Genomic DNA, 20,549 nt, shown 5'->3' with positions numbered 1-20,549 from the left:
CCAACCTTCCCCCCTACCCGTGGTGATCTGATCTGAGATGGTGAGATAGTGTGTGTCTCTGTCCTCCCCCTCCCTCTCTCTCTTTCTCTCCCTCTCTCTCACCCTCTCTCGCTCCCTCTCTCTCTCACTCTCTCTCTCTGTCTCTCTCTAGGGACCCTCTGCCAGCTCAGGAGCAGATGGGTGGCTGGTGATGATACGTTGTTAAAAATAAAGATTCCTGTTAACCCATTGTCAACTAGCAACCTCTCTCTCTCTATCTCAAACACTTTCCAGGCAACACTCCACAATACAGTCGCAGCACTGTGCTGCTACATCCAGTCACTCTACAAACAGTCACCATGCTGTTTGTCTCGTACAACTGAGCCCCCATCCCTAAAAACATTATATTTAATACATGATCGTCATAAAGACGGTGCCTGCATTATGCATGACTTGTAAGCAGACATAAATAATGAATGAAAGTGGCAATTGTGCAGTTTCTTTCATGCAATTATTTAAATGACATTTTCTCTCTTGGTTTTTGTCGCTCTCAGCGGACGGAGTTAGTCCAGTGACTGTTTGTTGATAAATTATTAAAGGCAACATAAGAGAGGGAAAGCTGTAGGATCAAAAGAAATATCCAGGCCAGCTCTGATGGCGCAGACCCCACCAAAGAAAGAGAAAGAAAAGGAGAGAGGGTCTGCGTTTTGTTGGTGTCTGGTATACCTGTCATAGGCTAGCAGGCAGGCTGAGTTACCTTACAGATACAACAGGGACAGAGGTGGATTCTGGAACAGGAATACTTTCCTGACATTACCTTCGGACATGCTGATCCATTTCCCCCACTAAACAGCAGCACTGAAATAAATGTAATATGCACACAGTCAGTTGTAAATAGGCTATAACCCCCAAAGGTTAATCAGAATCTAGCCTTCAAAGAATCAGCCATATTGTGCTCAGCCAGATTTTCAACTTTTAAAACTTCAGAGGGACTCTAAAGTGGGCCAGGGAGGGAGAAAGAGGGGGGTAGCTGATAGCTTTGAAAGAGAGTCCAGCAGCAGTGAGGGGTCCTTCCTAAAAGGGGAGACCGATTTTGCTACTGCACCGATCACTAATATTCTCATTAATACATTTGCAGGAGGTATTGCTTTAAGCCCCCATATTGCAGAGGGCTCTCAGGTTAGTGTAATGACAGACAATACTCCCTCTGGGTGAACTGGCTCGATTCAGAGCTCCTCAATAACCTTGCTGAAGTAGCTAAAGAATGGGTCAGAAAAGCCCTGGCGAGAGAAAAGAGAGGGGAGTAGCACACAATGCAAACGGCCTCTTCCATTTTCTGACGATATTGATTAAAGATCGGAGCAGAGAGTACCCTACATGAGGCTCTCCATTGTGTGTCTTTGTGTGGAGATGAGAGTGGAGGGTGGGTGGGGTTGGAGAGCCACTGATGTCAATGTGCTCCTTGCTCCTCTGAAAGCTGTATTTGTCCCCTAGGGGGCCCCGTACCTCCTCACACCACACCGCACCACTCCAACCTAGTTCCCGGCTTTAGACATTGCTTGCCCTGCCTAGTGTACATTTTCAGTTCACAACACTATGCTATGTTGTGCTACTGTCACTGGCTGGGGTGGTATTTCATTGACATGTCTTCTGTCTGTTGAGCCATTATTCTTGTGTTCATAGTCAATTAGAGGCAATCTTGGCACCAAATCAAATGGCAGAACAAGATGTGACCTCAAGCTCCCAGTTCATAATCAATACAGATCTTATCAGATCCTCCAGCGAATGGTTAATGTGGGCAAGTTTTGTATCATCACCCTCTCCCATTGCTCCTGACAAACCCCCCCCCCCCCCCCTCTCTTCTGCACACACTCCCCTCACCACCACCCCCACTCTGCGACCTCACCATCCGTCCCCTCACTCTCACTCACTCACACACACACTACACACATGTGTCTACCTCTGTTTGATTTGTGCTGCTCACTTACCAGTGAGCTCTGAACAGGACTGGAGAATAGGAGAGAAAAAAAGGAGAAAAGAGGAGAGGAGAAGAGGAGAGAAGAGAGAGAAGCTTTACTCACGGACTGGCTGACATCCACATAGTGATCACAGATCTTCTAGGACACGTACGGAGCAAGGCTCCATGTGTGACTGAGTGGGACCTGCAGATACCCAATACTGTGCCTCGGGACCTGAACATACACACACTGGGAGTTGTGCTGTGGTAGCTGGACACCTATTAAAGCAGAGAGGCAAACCCCAAGGAAGGGAAGGGGGCGTCCAACAACAACCTGAGTGTTTGCTCGAGCTCCTCCTCCCGTCCGTCTCTCATCCTCCTCCCGTCCGTCTCTCCTCTCATCCTTCGTATTCTGCTCTGGAGTGCACTGTGAGGTAAGGACACGCATGTTGTTGTTGTCAAGTGCCTGTGTGTGCATCATCTTGAAAATGTTCACATCGATAAACAAGCCTGGATATTATTCAAACTTGTTTTCTACATCAGAGCCTTTTTTTCTCTCAGTCTTAGGAGGTTGGAGAAAGCTGTGTGGGGGTTTGGAGTACTTTGCGTTTGTTGTCGGTGGGACAAACAGATGACGCAGATAGTGAAGCTTTTATGTCTTTCTTCTTGTTTTTACTTACATCATTTTCTACATAGCTTTCCTCTAAACCATTGTATGTTTGACTATGACTGCTTGTCTGTCAATCATTTGTCTGGCTCTCTGTCCGTCAACCTGTCTTGTTCTCTGTGTCTCTCTGTCAGCCTGTATCTCAGTCTGTTCCTCTACTTTCCCATAAGAGTTGCTAAGTGTGAATGTGTAGTGGGAAGTGATAGCAGCAGGAAAGAGGACCTATGTAATGAAGATCCAGCAGGAGTGTGTGTGTGTGTGTGTGTGTGTGTGTGTGTGTGTGTGTGTGTGTGTGTGTGTGTGTGTGTGTGTGTGTGTGTGTGTGTGTGTGTGTGTGTGTGTGTGTGTGTGTGTGTGGGTGGGTGGGTGTGGGTGTGTGTGCGAGAGAGAGAGGGAGAGAGGGAGAGAAAGAAGGGGTGGTGGATATGAGGGAGAGAGAAGGCTAACACACTCAGACACTAGCAATGGGGTAAAAATCAGCCATAAAATCCTATCAAGATCCAGCTCCCCCTACCCTCTACCTCCCACCCCCTCGCCATATCATGTACCCCCAAACCCCCCCCAAACCATATTGGTGAGGGTACACCAAATCCTTTGGGGACATACCCATGCCATTTAATCTGTCCCTCCAACCCACTCACAGGAGGCAGATGGGACCCCTGAGTCTAGGACAGAAGGCATCTGACACCGTGTCTGTACTGATAACGTACAGTAGGACTGAGCACTCTGAAACTGACTCCAGGCCTGTGAGCACCGAGACACAGTGAAAGCTGATTAGAGATAGTGGCTATACAAGAGAAAAAGAGAAGGATTTAAATAAATGTGCATTTAGTGCTGAAAAACAAACAAAACAGACAAAAATAAAGAAATGAGATAGGAGCGGCTTACTGTAAGAGAGACAGAAATGAGTGATGGAGGAAGAAAGAGAGACATGGTAATAAACTCAACGCCCCAATCCTGTCGCAGGAGAATCAGCGCCACCATCACTGTCCGTGAGGACCGTGTGTGTAAAGCAGTATATTTATAGAGACTGTTGGTTAAGTTCACCTCTCTCTCTCTCTCTCTCTCAGAAGAAAAAGTGCTGTATAGAACCTAAAAGGGTTCTTAGGCTTTCCTCATACGAGAACCCTTTGAACAACCCTTTTTTTGTTCCAGGAAGAACCCTTTTGGTTCCAAGTAGAACCGTTTTGGGTAGAACTCTTTCCACAGAAGATTCTATTTGGAACCCGAAAGGGTTCTTCCTGGAACCAAAAGGGGATTTACCTGGAACCAAAAAGGGTTATCCTATGGGGACAGCTGAAGAACCCTTTTGGAAGCCTTTTTTCTAAGAGTATATGACCCGGCCCTTTTGCCTTATGAAAATTCATTTGCTGAGGAGACGTATGCATATTTTATCAGCAGTCACATTTAGAGAAGAAACAAGACTGAATGAGAGAGAGAAAGACACACACACAGAGAGAGAGAAGGGGTGTGTGAGAGAGAAGAGGACAGAGAGAGAAAAAGAGAGAAGAGGACAGAGAGAGAAAAAGAGAGAAGGGGACAGAGAGAGGGGGGGGGAGGGGGGGCAGAGGTCTGGTTAATAGTATGCACGTGACACCAGTTATGAGCCCATTAGACATGGAGCTGTAGTAAACACCAATCAGCTTCATTTGTGTGCCTCTTTCCATCACACTTTCTCTTATTTTCCTGTCACAGTCTCTCTCTCTCTCCATTTCTCATTCTCGGTTACTCTGGACCCCATGTCCTCCCCCTTCTCTCATTTCTCTCATTACTCTCTCTCTCAATCTCTCTCACTCCCCCTCCCTCTCTCATTTCTTTCTCCACATCTTCCTCCCTCTCTGTAAAAGCTTTATGGGTTGCTCACTCCTCTACTGGGATAATGAGATCCTCCATACTTTGTAATGATGCAGCTGTTGTTGGTGTGGAACTTGGAGGTCCCAGGGCCTGATCAAGACTCAGATGCATCTGCCTAGTGCCTACGTACGATTGTCATCTGATCTGCAGGGCACAGCCTTGACGCTGACAAACACACGCCAAAAAGAGGACGTTTTTGAAGACTGTGACTTTGAACGAATGCATTTTCTCTCTGGAGACGAGAGCCAAGACCTGTAATCATATCTACAAATCATCACAACAGCGAGAACAGGAAAGAAAAAAACATCCCAATCTGAAAATTGTTTCAAAGTTTTTGCAGCTTTGTCTGCTTTTGTCAAAAGAATCTGTGTTCCAATTGGATTATACTAAAGCACCTCCAGGTGTTGTTTACGTCGATCCAAACTAAATTGGCTGCTTTTCTCCGATAACAAGGGATGTAAAGACCATGAAAAAATATCCTATATTTAGAGAACAAACCCATGAGTGATATTTGCAATCCACTTCACACTTGAAAGTCGTACGATGAGGGATTTTTCACTAAGTGTCAAGCTGCGCTATACAGATCCAGAGTATTATAGCAAGACAATTTGCTTTCCTGCATGAATAATTCCGTGTGAACAGTGGAAATGTTTCCTCATATTAATGAATAATCTGCTGCTAGACCTCTTTAGTACATGAATGGTAGGAGCAGAACTGTATGTGATGGAACTGATGGATGCTTTTGACCTTTCCCCTGTTCTTTCAGTTCCTGGGGGACGGCATAGTGGTGACTGAGTGTGAATGATGGCAGCGATGGCCTGGTATCTCTGGCTGGCCGTGGCTCTCCTCTGTGGCCCCCCCTGGCCCCAAGGACACTCGGCTCTGGCTCCTGAGAACGAGGTGCCACTTCGCCCCACCGCCTGGCTGCCTGATGGAAAGGTCACCACCATACATCTGCCCAAAGGACGGACCCGAAGGTACAGTATAGAGACCCTTCCAGGGGAGGTGGATAGTATTGCACAGTAAATGTTTATGTTCCATGTCCTGAACATATATTGAAATACTTAAGAGAGGCCTCTGTTTAATATCCTGTCTTTGTCCAACTTTATACTGTCACTACAAAGGGCTATATAATTACAAGGTACCTAAACGGTAATTTCCTGTGTAATTCTTCATGGGTTTGAGCAACAACAATGATTGCCTTAATCTTAATATCCATTTCTTTAGTTGTTGGAAAGGCAGTGATTCAGTGCAGTGGCCCCATGGGCAGGAAGAGCAGCCCACTTGGCCCAGGCTCTGCTGATCAGTGCCAGTGGTAGAGCTCTAACACTGGGAGCTGTAAATTGGAATATGGGCATCCGTGTGAGCTGCAGTCTGTCCATCAATGCATTTGTGCATAATGAAACAAAACAATTTTTAAATGAGAAAAACATCCGCTAATGATGATTCTAATTAATCAATCAATTAAACCAAGTATTGCCCTTGACAACGTCAGCATGGCACAGCTGTTGAGAAACAGCAGCAGTTGATCCAGAACATACATGTAAAAGAATGATGATTTTCTGGAGGCTATTATAACATAGAGGTCAATTATGTTACGTCTCGATATTGAATGATTCACCTTGATGAGTGATGTTGGCGACAATACAAAGATGATCAAATAATGATGTCAGAATTAGTCGGTGATAATGATGTAATGGTCAGTTGGTGAGTTTGAATCTAATTATATTGTGAAGGTCAACAATAAGCTTGTAGAAGGAGACCATAATGTCTAAGCACAGAGATGTGTAGGGTCTAACATGGAGATGTGAATTTTAACATGGAGTGTGCCATTGTGTGTCCAAAGTCTGCAGTTCTGTGGATTGTCATCCCACACGGTGAGGAGGGATATCTATTATAGCAATGCAATGACAAATGTTTCATGGTCCTATAATAGCTTGACATTCAAAGCAACATTGCTGTCTTCATGCTAAGCACGATTTTAGATGGTTACAGCAAAGAGATCTCCACCTGTACAGCGCAGGTCCATGGAAGCTCATCACAGATTGTTAGTTGACCTTTCCTTGTTTACTTTATGGGTTTATCAGCGTATGGAGAGAAAAAAACTGGTAGACATTTTGTACATTTTGGAAATGCTTTGACGGCTACATGTTACAGTACCTTTCTTAGTGTTATGGGGGACGAAAAAGACATGAACACTTTTTTGTGTGGTACCTATCTTCGTGCAGGCTGTACTTCACACTGAAGAAGAAGGTTGCGATGATGTCTGTGACCGTCAGTCCCTGTGACCTCCCCATCGAATGGACCCTTGAAGCCCGAACCCTGAAGGACAAACCGCCTAAGAGTCTGCACTGTGAGTGTGAAACACTGATAGACAATAAAAGCAACTACACACAACACCCACTCACATGCAATTCCTATTCATATCAATTCGGTTTCATTACACCATAATCCAATTCACACTGGAGCCATTTATTTTTTACATAGTGGCCATTAAAAGACTAACCCTAGTCATAAATGTCTACAAGATAGGAGAGACTTAATCAATCCATTGGTCTTGAGTTAAAACATTTGCCATTTAAAATAAGACATATACAGTGACTTCTAAGAGCAATATAGATAGATTTGTACAGAACGGCATGCAAGTTCTAGCCTGTACAGTGTAAACTGAAATTCAGCTTAATTTGGACCTTTAGGATTCCATTGAAAATGTATCATATTCATGCCCAAGATCAGACTCTGCAGTTTTTATTTGTGATACTATGGGCTAAGTGAAACCCGAGCATATCTGGTGAAAACCTCTTCAAGAGTTGCAAAAATATAACTTGAGGGACAAAATAGAGAACATATAAGTCTAAGCTACATAAATACATTAATTTTCTTTTAAATGTTATAATAATCTCTGGTTGTGCTTAAAAAATTTTGTGCATCGATTAAACTAACAAGTAGCCTTTTTAGGCTAGCAATAATGTCATGCAACATCCTCCAACAGTGACACATACACTGTGTACAAAACATGAGTATTTTTCTGAGGGCAAAAGGGGCCAGCAAAAGGGCGGCAGGTAGCTTAGTGGGTAAGAGCGTTGTGCCAGTAACCGAAAGGTCGCTGCTTCTAATCCCTGAGCCGAGTAGGTCAAAAATCTGTCGATGTGCCCTTAAGCAAGGCACTTAACCCTAATTGCTCCTGTAAATCGCGCTGGATAAGAGCGTCTGCTAAATGACTAAAAATAATAATAAAATAAAATACCAAAAAAAAGACAACAAAAAAAAACAATTATTAGGAAGCTGTCCATAATGTTTTGTACACTCAGTGTAAATCATTCAGTGTGTGAACCCAAGGCTTCCCAACCTCTGCCTAAATTATTCACTTTGATTGTGTAACATTTGGTCCCCTTTTATTTCCTTATTAAAGAGTGACTGCCCCTAAAACCAACTAAACCCTTTGAAAACAGACTGTGTGGCATTGATATGAGTCAGAAACATGTATTCTAGTGTCAAAATTGACTAAAAAGTGTAAATTGGATACATTTGGTAATAAAGTCAGTCTAGTCTAAAACGGAGTTTGGAACCTCAGTGCTTCACGAGTAAATGAAGGTTGGGTTTGGATTACAATCAGTGGCGGTTCTAGACACATTTTACTAGGGGGGCCAAGGAGGGGCCAGTGTTTAATCAGGGGGGCACACATAAAAAAACTGGCAACACATGATATTCAAAGATTATAAACTTTATTTTACTTTAAAATCATATGACATTTATTATAACACGTATTTTGTACAAGAGTGCAGATGCAAGAGAGATAGTGCCATAAAAATAAAAAAATAAAAAAATAAAAATAAAATAAAAAGTACAGGGTACAAATACAGGGTTCATATTCAATGTGAACAAAACTCCAGGATACAACAAAGGGTACAACAATGTGCCATTTCCTATTTATGGAAGCCCCACTAATGTGGACAGTTGATTCCACATTTTGTTTTAAGAAAGAAAACTTTCTGAGTGATTTATAAACAAAACACACTACCCTGTATCCATTTAGGTAAAATAAACCAAATCAGAAAAGAAATTCAATTCAAAGAGGCTTTACTAGCATGACCATATTGACATACAGTATTGCTAAAGCACATAAACAGGGAAACGTGTTACACATTAACATCCAGTAGTCCAATAGGATGCAGACAATAAACATTAAGTTAACATTCGTTTAAAAGCAACAATCATGTCAACACAATGTAGCAATATGAACAACACTGATGGATATCAGCAACAACATGAAAACAAGAATATTACAGGTGTCTGTGTGTGTGTGTGTGTGTGTCTGTGTCTTTGTGTACTTCACTGTCAGTTGATGAGCAGGTGTACAAAAAAAGGCTTTACAACATATATGGGCAAGTCCATTTAGGACAGCACATTTCCACCATAGTTCACATTAGGAAAAAATGACAGCATGAATGCTCACTAAACAAACATATACTACATATACCTTTTTATACACGTTTTTTTTCAGTAATTTTTTAAGAGTGAAAGGGAAGTAAGCAATCGCTCATCATAGGATCATACATATTTCAGTTACAATATTAGTTACAATATTAGTGTTAGTTAGATCATCATGTCAAAGCTGGACCTGCAAAGTCTGAACGACACAAGTGTGCAATGATTGGAGTGATTTTGTTTCTTTTTTTTTCTTGCTTTGCTTGTTTTCAAAAGGAAAAATCATAGTTGGTAAAAAATAAAATAAACTTTCGTTGAAAGGTATCACACTGTATAATTTACAAATATCTAAAGAGGTTTAGTGGATGCCATAAAACATCTGTGGAGCTTGAAGATTTGTAGTAGATAGATGTTTGGCAGAGATAATTCAAAAGAATAAAATCATAAACTCTATCTAACTTTTTTGTTTGCTGGGGCAAAAAATGACTTTATGTCCCTTCCTCGTTTCATGATAACTATTAGAAGAAGAAAAAACGTAGGGGCATGCATTACATTTTGTTACCTAACCATCCCTCCCTACTTAACACTGGCAGATAACCTGTTGATTACTTTACTAAAAATGTATTTGTTATCGCGATGCAACAGCCAAGACGGATGAAGTTACGTGGTTAACATCACAACATTGTGTAGACCTAGCAAGGATAGCCTACTAACATTTGGATATTTGCTTCTGCTTCGATGAGTTTGCTTAGATATGATTACATTTCTAAACAAATCGAGACCAGACATTTAAAAACTTGATTTGATTTATGTGCGAGGAACAAAAGGAACATGTAGGCTATGTGCAAGAACAACAAGTCACTTATGATATTAAATCGTTTTGCTTACCTTCGACCTTCGGGTGCGCCACTCTAATTTACCCGTGTAGAACGTTGCCGTGTAGAGCGTTGCATTAGTTCCGCTTTTGGCGCTCGCGTGTAAAATAGTTATAAATTCATAATTTTTTATTTGGTCAGCACGGGGGGGCCACAGGGGTGGCCAGGGACATTTCCAGGGAGGCACGGGCCTCCGTGTAAAACCGCCACTGATTACAATGTCAACAAATCATGCCCCCTTTTGCCAAACTCCACGTGCACATCGCCCCTTCGTTTCCCTTCATTGAATGTGGCTTCATTGTTTCATCGCCCCCAACGCGTTCAAAGGATCACCGCCGTGAGACTGAAAAGCCCTATACGGATTTGCCATGAAATACATGTTTCCAGCAGAATTGCACAGCCAACAATTATGGTTTGCATGCCCTGCCGAAGGACCCTATCATGTGGAATAGGTGGTTGGAGTTCATTGGTCCCCAGTGGTGGTGAGTATACCGGTAGCTAGACCATAGACTGCTGGTTATGTGTCTGGTTATGTATATTTTGATAATCATTATCACAATCATCGCTATCATAGCTGACTTTAGCTAACTAGCTACCAACTAGCTAGCTAGTTACCTACCTCAATACAACTCGGATTTGGCTTGGAAACACGATGACATTTCAAAAGAAGGCAAATAATTAGTAGGACAACCTTTTGTGACGATTCGGGTGTCACCAGATTGACTTTAGATGCAGTATAACTTTAGCCAGCTAACGAAGATTAAGGGGACCACCATATGTTAGCTAGCGAGATGCAACCCATGTCTAGGGCACAAATGAATACTGAATGCAGCTAGCTATGGTGGTACTAGCTAACTCATGTCTGACAACAACAGTGTACTAACTAGCAGCAACAAACTCAAACCAGCCCAGGGCCATAGCAAAATGGGTCACAGTTGGTTGCATAGTGTAAGGGCGTCACCGGCCTGAATCTAATCCAATCTGGAGCAGGTCAGTCTACATCTGTAAAGCATAGAATTAGGATCCAAATGAAATTACGTTATTTCTTGAGCTATGTTTATAATTGAGGGATGATGACAATCGTTGACCCTGTTTTTCTGTTAGATAAAGTGCACAGTTGGGTGCCAGACTGATCACCTGGTCATGAACGGATGCCCTATCAAAAGGAGCAAAGGTGGGTATCATAACAAATAAAAATGAAATCAAACTTTGTCACATGCGCCGAATACAACAGGTGTAGACCTTACCGTGAAATGCTTACTTACAAGCCCTTAACCAACAATGCCGTTCAAGAAAGAGTTAAGAAAATACTGCCTAGTATATATAGGTCCTGGATGGCAAGAAGCTTGGCCCCAGTGATGTACTGGGCCGTACGCACTACCCTCTGTAGCACCTTACGGTCAGATGCCAAGCAGTTGCCATACCAGGTGGTGATGCAACCGGTCAGGATGCTCTCGATGGTGCAGCTGTATAACTTTTTGAGGATCTGGGGACCCATGCCAAATCTTTTCAGTCTCCTGAGGGGGGAAAGGTGTTGTCGTGCCCCCTTCACGACTGTCTTTGTGTGTTTGGACACCAAGGAACTTGAAACTCGCGACCCACTCCACTACAGCACCGTCGATGTTAATGGGGGCCTGTTCGGCCCGCCTTTTCCTGTAGTCAACGATCAGCTCCTTTGTCTTGCTCACATTGAGGGAGATGTTGTTGTCCTGGCACCACACTGCCAGGTCTCTGACCTCCTCCCTATAGGCTGTCTCATTGTTGTCGGTGATCAGGCCTACCACTGTTGTGTCGTCAACTTAATGATGGTGTTGGAGTCGTGTTTGGCCACGCAGTCGTGGGTGAACAGGGAGTACAGGAGGAGACTAAGCGCGCACCCCTGAGGGGCCCAGTGTTGAGGATCAGCGTGGCAGACGTGTTGTTGCCTACCCTTACCACCTGGGGGCGGCCCGTCGGGGAGTCCAGGATCCAGTTGCAGAGGGAGGTGTTTAGTCCCAGGGTCCTTAGCTTAGTGATGAGCTTTGTGGGCACTATGGTGTTGGAACACTGAGCTGTAGTCAATGAACAGCATTCTCACATAGCTGTTCCTTTTGTCCAGGTGGGAAAGGGCAGTGTGGAGTGCGATTGAGATTGCGTCATCTGTGGATCTGTTGGGGCGATATGCCAATTGGAGTGGGTCTAGGGTATCCGGGATGATGCTGTTGATGTGAACCATGACCAGACTTTCAAAGCACTTCATGGCTACCGACGTGAGTGCTATGGGGCGGTAATCATTTAGGCATGTTACCTTCGCTTCCTTGGGCATAGGGACTATGGTGGTCAGCTTGAAACATGTACTGTTGAAGTCGGTAGTTTACATACACATTTAATCCTAGTAAAAATTCCCTGTCTTAGGTCAGTTAGGATCACCACTTATATTTTAAGAATGTGAAATGTCAGAATAATAGTAGAGTGATTTATTTAAGCTTTTATTTCTTTCATCACATTCCCAGTGGGTCAGAAGTTTACATACACTGAATTAGTATTAGGTAGCATTGCCTTTAAATTGTTTAACTTGGGTCAAACGTTTTGGGTAGCCTTCCATAAGCTTCCCACAATAAGTTGGGTGAATTGTGGCCCATTCCTCCTGACAGAGCTGGTGTAACTGAGTCAGGCTTGTAGGCCTCCTTGCTCGCACACGCTTTTTCAGTTCTGCCCACAAATGTTCTATAGGATTGAGGTCAGGGCTTTGTGATGGCCACTCCAATACCTTGACTTTGTTAAGCCATTTTGCCACAACTTTGGAAGTATGCTTGGGGTCATTGTCCATTTGGAAGACCCATTTGCGACCAAGCTTTAACTTCCTGACTGATGTCTTGAAATGTTGCTTCAATATATCCACATACATTTCCTTCCTCATGATGACATCTATTTTGTGAAGTGCACCAGTCCCTCCTGTAGCAAAGCACCCCCACAGCATGATGCTTCCACCCCTGTGCTTCATGGTTGGGATGGTGTTCTTCGGCTTGCAAGGGTCCCCCTTTTCCCTCCAAACATAACGATGGTCATTATGGCCAAACAGTTCTATTTTTGTTTCATCAGACCAGAGGACATTTCTCCAAAAAGTACAACCTTTGTCCCCATGTGCAGTTGCAAACCGTAGTCTGGCTTTTTTATGGCGGTTTTGGAGCAGTGGCTTCTTCCTTGCTGAGCGGCCTTTCACGTTATGCCGATATAGGACTCGTTTGACTGTGAATATAGAACTTTTGTACCTGTTTCCTCCAGCATCTTCACAAGGTCCTTTGCTGTTGTTCTGGGATTTATTTGCACTTTTCGCACCAAATTACGTTCATCTCTAGGAGACAGAACGCGTCTCCTTCCTGAGCGGGATGACGGCTGCGTGGTCCCATGGTGTTTATACTTGCGTACTATTGTTTGTACAGATGAACGTGGTACCTTCAGGCGTTTGGAAATTGCTCCCAAGGATGAACCAGACTTGTGGAGGTCTACAATGTTTTTTCTGAGGTCTTGGCTGATTTCTTTTGATTTTCCCATGATGTCAAGCAAAGAGGCACTGAGTTTGAAGTTAGGCCTTGAAATACATCCACATGGACACCTCCAATTGACTCAAATGATGTCAAGTAGCCTATCAGAAGCTTCTAAAGCCATGACATCATTTTCTGGAATTTTCCAAGCTGTTTAAAGGCACAGTCAACTTAGTGTATGTAACTTCTGACCCACTGGAATTGTGATACAGTGAATTATAAGTGAAATAATCTGTCTGTAAATGATTGTTGGAGAAATTACTTGTGTCATGCACAAAGTAGATGTCCTAACCGACTTGGCAAAACTATAGTTTGTTAACAAGACATTTGTGGAGTGGTTGAAAAACGAGTTTTAATGACTCCAACCTAAGTGTATGTAAACTTCCGACTTCAACTGTAGGTATTACAGAGTCAGGGAGAGGTTGAAAATGTCAGTGAAGACACTTGCCAGTTGGTCTGGCATGCTTTGAGTACACATCCTGGTAATCCGTCTGGCCTGGCGGCTTTGTGAATGTTGACCTGTTTAAAGGTCTTGCTCACGTCGGCTACCGAGAGTGTTATCACACAGTCGTCCGGAACAGCTGGTGCTCTCATGCATGCTACAGTGTTGCTTGCCTCGAAGCGAGCATAAAAGGCATGACGCTTTGCCTGTTTGCCATTGGATGAATCCCGGAACATATTCCAGTCTGTGCTAGCAAAACAGTCCTGTAGCGTAGCATCCGCGTCATCTGACCACTTCCGTATTGAGCGACCACCAACATGTCCAGCAATGTGATTGCAATGGTTTAGAGACCTCCAAAAATAATTTAGTTCACTGTTCTCTTATTTTCATAGCTTGTAAGACACATCCCGAGTGGCGCAGCGGTCTAAGGCACTGCATCTCAGTGCTTGAGGCGTCACTACAGACCCCCTGGTTCAATTCCATGCTGTATCACAACCGGCCGTGATTGGGAGTCCCATAGGGCAGCGCACAATTGGCCCAGCATCGTCCGGGTTTGCCGGTGTAGGCCGCCATTGTAAATAAGAATTTGTTCTTAACTGACTTGCCTAGTTAAATAAAGGTTTAAAAAAAAGACTTCATAATAAAAGTGTTATGCGACACAAGTACCCTTGTGACACCTCCTCGGTTGTTGCATTCTCCCTCGACTCCTATGAAAGGATACGCCATCATGAGGCCTCTGATAGTGGGCCGATTTACTGCCCTGATGACACAGACGGCTTCATCAACAACGACAGGTAATGTGTGTTATGTGAAAAGTTGTATAAAAAAAATACCCGGCTAGATAAACTAATAGGCTAATTCCCCAGCCAAGCAAATACAACTAGTAGAGTCATTTTGGTTGTTAAGTGCATTAGCAAAATGCAGTTTACCACTTGGCTGTCTACTATATCACCCTGTCACAGGCCCTCCCAGTCAACACAACCTCATAAGATGCCTGCTGCAGTTGTTCGAGAGATGTCCAGTTTGCAGCCGAACATCCAGCATAGAGAACACCAACAAGGGGCCCTCATCAGCATCATGCAGACATGCCCTCCCTGTGAGCATTCCTATGAATGGAACAGTCAATCACATGTTTGTTCACAAGTATCTGGCTAGCAACCTTCACCTATCAGCGGCAACAGCTTTCACAGGCTCACCTTCTGTACAAATACAGAAGGTAACCCACTTCATTACTTTGATACATTTGATAACCCAATTGTGACATTATTTGTTGCTTATTTTCTATTTCTTAGATGCATATAATGTCCAGGGCATAACCTAACCTGGTGGAACCAGTCTGATCGCTGTGTTCACCATTCTATTTCACTTCACATTTTATGATATCTTAAGTTAAATAAAAAGGTGAACGCAGCGATCAGGTTGGGTCGGCCAGGCTAGTCATAACCACCATTGATAGTGCGTGTGTGTGTATCTTTGACCAGTATCTTTGATAAGGGGCCAGGAGCTGATCTACGCTGCTATGGCCATCAATGGGGCTCTGGCAAACACTTCACCTCCAGCCTCACCTCTTGCCTGCTCACCAACGGTCGTCGATGGCGAGACCAGAATGACGTAGGTTTAGTGTGACCTGTTCAAACTTCAACGTAGTACCTGTTTGTGTGTCAGATATTCCCTATCCTAACTGCCATTGGTAATAGAACAGTGACTATGTGTGAATGTGTTCACAGAAACATGTATGGAGCCAGCACATGGAGACTTGCAAGATTATGTGATGAAGTCCAGACTGACAGACGGGCTTGATTCTAATGTTTCTGAATGGAGACCTGGCACTCAGCATTAAAAGTTAACTAGACACAACATTTATTTGTATTGTCTTTTTATTTTTATTGAATGGTATCAGTCAATATAGGGAGAGAGAAACCTTGTGTATTCTGAACCGTGATCAGGGAACTCCTGTTGAATACAGGACAACACACAGGAAGGTATGACCACTCTGACATGTTTGCCAAGGTATCCCTATTACCACCAGACAAAATGCCAATAGGCACAGTATCTGTATCGGCTGGGAATGTAAATGAAAGGTGTACATTGTTATATTAGCTGAACACTGCTTCTATGGCAGTGGTATTAAAACCTTTTCAGCGGGGACACCCGCTGCCGACCCCGTCCCACCCCAAATCTAATGACAACCTTAAAATCTGTAAAATTAGATTTTCACATCAACAAATAACCTTCAATGTATTACATTTTCATCTCTACTATCAAAATTAAGAGAACCAATACATAAATTTACTCAATTAAATTTTTCAAATGATCTTCCTCAATAAGGTTTGTATATTGTCCCATAAAATAATCTGTACTCTTAATGTTTGTTTTATTTATTATGTGAAGGGTTTATTCATGGACCTGTTACTACATTTGAAAGTTATCAAAACACTTAGTTTAGAATATCTACATAAATTCAGCAATTGCATTCTTCCCATATCGCTCTGTAGGCTACTGACCTATTCAAAGCTTCCTCCAGCATCTCACCATACATCTCCCTGTAGTTATTGAACTCAACCTGTTTTATTTTTATTTTTTATTTCACCTTTATTTAACCAGGTAAGCCAGTTGAGAACCTGCAGGAGGTTTGTTGTGATTGAGTGGTGGGAAACAGCTGCGGGCAAGGTTCTGACAGATGGGTGTGTCTTTGTGGTGGAAAGGACACACCCAAGTAACACCAACATCAAACCACTCCCCCAAGCCAACTCACGTTTGGCTTCTGTCATGGCCGCCATCAATCAAATGTATTTATAAAACCCTTTTTACATCAGAAGTTGTCACAAAGTGCTTATACAGAAACCCAGCAGGTCCAGGACAAGGCAGTGTGTCCGGTGAGAGAGATGGGAGAATTAGAGGGAGCATACCACACAGGACATCAGATAAGACAGGAGAATTACACCAGATAGGACAGACTGACCCTAGTCCACCGGCACATAGACTACTGCAGCATTGATAATGGAGACTGCGACCGGGGGAAACTGGCCCTGTCAAAAGTTACCCACAGACAGGGCTAACCAGGCATGATATAACCCCACCCACTTTGCCAAAGCACAGCCCCCTCCAAAGCGATATCACTAACTTTGTACCCTGAGACAAGGCAGAGTATAGCCCATCTTCCCCGCCGCACGAGCCCGAGGGGGCGCAAAACCGGACAGAAAGATCACGTCAGTTATTCAACCACGTCAGTGTCTCAATGCTGCAAGCATTTCTTGAGGTGCAAGCCAAAAAAACTAGGGCAAATCAGCAGGTGCAGTTCCCCTCTAAGTTAGGAGAAACTATGAATAATTATGGTGAAAAAGGGTTCATATGAATAAGGTAAAATCTTTTTGGCACTTCATTGATTATAGTTGACTACCGTATTAATTAAAAGTAATCAAGATACGTATTGAACTGTAAGACTATCTTCAATGAGTGTGAGAGTATGTTCTGTCTAGTTAGTGTAAGTATGTGTGTGGCACTATTTGCATGTATGGGGCAGAAATGTAATGACCTGTGGCTTAACAGTGTTTTCTGCACAGGGAGTACTAAGAAGAGTATGCCAGAGGTGTGGTGGAGAGGACCTGGAACTGAAGCCAAGATACACACCTACACTGGCAACGCCATGGACACCTACACAGGTCCTTCGTACGCTCCAGCATCTATCTACATCCTCAGGCTGCGGTCCAAGGACCAGGACACCAGGGCTACTGTGTACCTCCATGAGGGCTCTGGGCCCTCGTGGGCCTTCCCACAGCTTCCCTCTGACTCCCGTGTCCACACCCTGGGTGTAGGAATGACCAGTGTCACCCTCAGCTGGGCCCCCAGTGCCTCCCTCAAAAGGCTGCACCCCCAACGCAGCTATGACTACTGTGTCCTCGTCAATCGCAAACACAACTACCGCAACCTCTGTGCCGCCCAGGAGGGCATCAGGAAAGAGCGGGAGAAAGACAAGACAAGGGAGAAGAAGAACAAACAGAGGAAAGTAACTGTGTGGCCGATCCTCAAAGACTGGTGGTGGCAGCAGTGGGATGCTGACACTGAGCTCCGATCACCCGCTGCACTCCGTGACGAGTATGATCATTTCCAATGTGTTTGTAAGGGAACAGAGAGCGTGTGCACTGTCTCGGAGCTCGTCCCCGACACGCAGTACTACTTTGACGTATTTTTGATTGACAGGCTAAATGGAACCAGTGCAGCATATACTGGAACGTTCGCTCAAACACACGAGGAGGCCCGACAAGCTATCACACCACTTAGGGAAGGGGAGCTCCAGTGGGTGACCTTCCGGGATGGAGGCTCAACCTCTGGGGAGTTATTTAGCTTCCGCCCCCGGGGCTGGCAGCAGAGTGGCCTGCTCACTCTCCAGAGCTGCGGAAGCAGTGAGAAGATCAACATCACCGTTTCCAGCAAGGGCCAAGAAATGAGCTCCCAGGCTGTGGGAGAAAACCTGGCTCAGATCTGGCTCCAGGGCAGCCCTTCCTACCTCATCCACCTGGAGAAAGAGGGAAAGGTGGCTCCCAGACAAGCTGCTCCAGGAGCGCTGAAGGCCTCTGTTAAGATGCAGGCGTCCTCCACTTACCATCGTCAAGGGGTACCTTCGCTCCCCTCCACTCTGCAGATAAAGTCTTTCAACAGGCTGAGGAGCTGTGAATCTGTCACCCTGGCCTGGATGGGCACAGAGGAGAGGAGCCTTTACTGCGTGTACCGCCAGAGGCTGGGGGAGGGAGAGAAGAGAGGCACGGCACCCTGCCTGGGGCCTGAGTCACGGTCAGACACTGAGAGGGTCCTGTGTAAATACTTCCAGGAGCTCAACCCTCGGCGGGCTGTCACAACAGCCGTGATCGGGGGCCTGGAGCCTGGGGTGGCCTACATATTTGATGTCTATCTAATGAGACGCTGGGGGATCCCCATAAAGTACAGCAGCAAGACAGTAAGAACCAGGAAGGAGTGCTGAGCTGCTGTCCACTCCTAGTCAGTCTGCAGCAGCATTGGACTAAACAAAGAGGTAATTTACAAAGACTTACCATGACAAGCCATTCTACTATGAGGGAGACTGTTAAGAAATGTGGTACACCCTCTGAAGACTGGTCACATTTGAACACTGGTACCCATGGATTGGGTAGGAGTAGCAGAGGGGCGACTGCACACCAGCAAAATTCATTCCATTTCAGTAACCTGCTGTGCTTTTTGCCTTTTTGTTTATAGTTGTTGATGATATGCCAGTTGTCCAAGAGCTAATTGTGTGGCTGAGTACAAAGGAGGATAGAAGTTTTGATTAATACACATTTTCAGTGAAGACTGTGCCAAAAAAATGCAACAGAAGCAGATGGAGCTTTGATTGTACTTTGCAATGGTGAGAGAGAACTTATGGCAAGATCCTACAGTATATATTTAGTGCTGCATTGTTTTGTTTCAATATTCTACAGGCTTAAAAACACAGATAGGGTAATCTATTGATGCTTAGCGCAAAGTCAATGTGTATCTATGTGTTCTACTTTCGCATGAAGTCGATAAAATGAGTTAGTGACTAGCTTCATTGTCTTTGATGTATTATTGTGCTATGCTTCAAATACATCAATAAACACACATTAGGTATCTGTATCTCGGTATCAACATTTTATCACTATCCTCTTTTGGTTGACTTGTCTCTTTGCTTACAGATAGTTGAGAAAACAAATTGAGAGATCAATGTACCCCTACCCTACACTAACTTGCATTTATTTATCTCTAGGCTACTTAGATGATAACTACAAAACTAAAGAGTAAGGCTAAAGATCATTAACTTATCATAACTTATCATTATCTCAAATCTAAAGACCATGATTTAAATACTTTCGATGACAATATTCTTGATATAGAGGCAAACATGATTACAACTGCACTTCCTGATTTAGCCTCATTAAGAAATGCAGCGGCCATGACTGAATTCTAACTTTAGTTGGTTTTTGGGTGTCTCTTGTGTGTGTTTGCAGGTGGGAACAGTTAGCCAAATCATTTTGCCAATTAGCTTCAGCTGGCTGGTCTGTGATAGTGGCAAAGTTGGTTGATTTTGGATAGCCTATCTCTGGGAATAGTTAGGGACTGTCAATAAATTACACAATGTAAAATGGGACAATATGTTAATGTTGCACATCTTTTACTTGTCTCATTAAATGATTTTAATTCGTATATGAATTTCTACAATTTATAGTTGGTTTGATGTTTTTAGGTCATTGAAATTTGGAGCTATTGGCCTTTTCAAATATTGTCCCATGTACATTGTGTAATTTACTTATGGTCCCTAACTAGTCCCATAGGGATATGGAATGGTCCATGCTATCTGGGGTCCTTGGGACTTCCCTACCCCATTGAAGTTGAAATTGAAAATGGTTAGGTAAGGGATGGTATGGGTTAAGGTTAGGATTATCCCAAGGACCCCGGATAGCGCTGACCAATATCGAATGTCAAACCAAATTGACCATGGGCATTACAATGGGGTCGCCTGCAGCTATGCTCCGAATGGATGATTACTTGGGTGCTGCCAGCTGTGGGCAGGATTAAATTAACCCAACCCAAGGAAAACTGTTAGGATATCCTTAATTCAGTGACATTTTTTCCTATCATCTTGCAAATCTCCGTTTTGGACAAGACTGACTTTATGACCAACATTTACCTATTTACACTTTGTAGTCAATGTTGACACTATCGGTGCCACATAGCTCATTTTCAGAACGAGAAGTAGCTTTTTAGGAGAAGTCGCTCTTTAAATTACTGCACCTGCTTCAACAGACAGAATGGGTGGTCATCAGCCTGTGCCAAA

General features: G+C 43.8%; 2 protein-coding genes across 2 annotated transcripts; both read left to right on the top strand.

Annotated features, from left to right (window-relative positions):
• Positions 1–5,261: 5,261 nt before the first annotated feature.
• Positions 5,262–19,214, top strand: LOC311110516 (protein NDNF-like; the record flags this gene model as incomplete). The annotated part of the gene is made up of 3 exons (XM_084153035.1): positions 5,262–5,434; positions 6,686–6,810; positions 17,290–19,214. 3 exons carry the CDS (start codon positions 5,262–5,264, stop codon positions 18,702–18,704), a joined length of 1,713 nt encoding a protein of 570 aa, XP_084009161.1. The 3' UTR covers positions 18,705–19,214.
• On the top strand, positions 10,022–15,341 carry LOC311110856 (uncharacterized protein; the record flags this gene model as incomplete). Its single annotated transcript, XM_084153449.1, has 5 exons — positions 10,022–10,242; positions 10,865–10,934; positions 14,443–14,520; positions 14,689–14,822; positions 15,208–15,341. The coding sequence occupies exons 2-5, from the start codon at positions 10,912–10,914 to the stop codon at positions 15,339–15,341; spliced, it is 369 nt and encodes a 122-aa protein (XP_084009575.1). The 5' UTR covers positions 10,022–10,242; positions 10,865–10,911.
• Positions 19,215–20,549: the final 1,335 nt, after the last annotated feature.

The sequence above is a fragment of the Coregonus lavaretus genome, assembly GCF_964263955.1.
Source record: "Coregonus lavaretus genome assembly, chromosome: 36".
NCBI lineage: Eukaryota > Metazoa > Chordata > Actinopteri > Salmoniformes > Salmonidae > Coregonus > Coregonus lavaretus.
The sequence above is the reverse complement of the archived record's forward strand: the minus strand, read 5'-3'. Positions and strand labels throughout refer to the sequence as shown.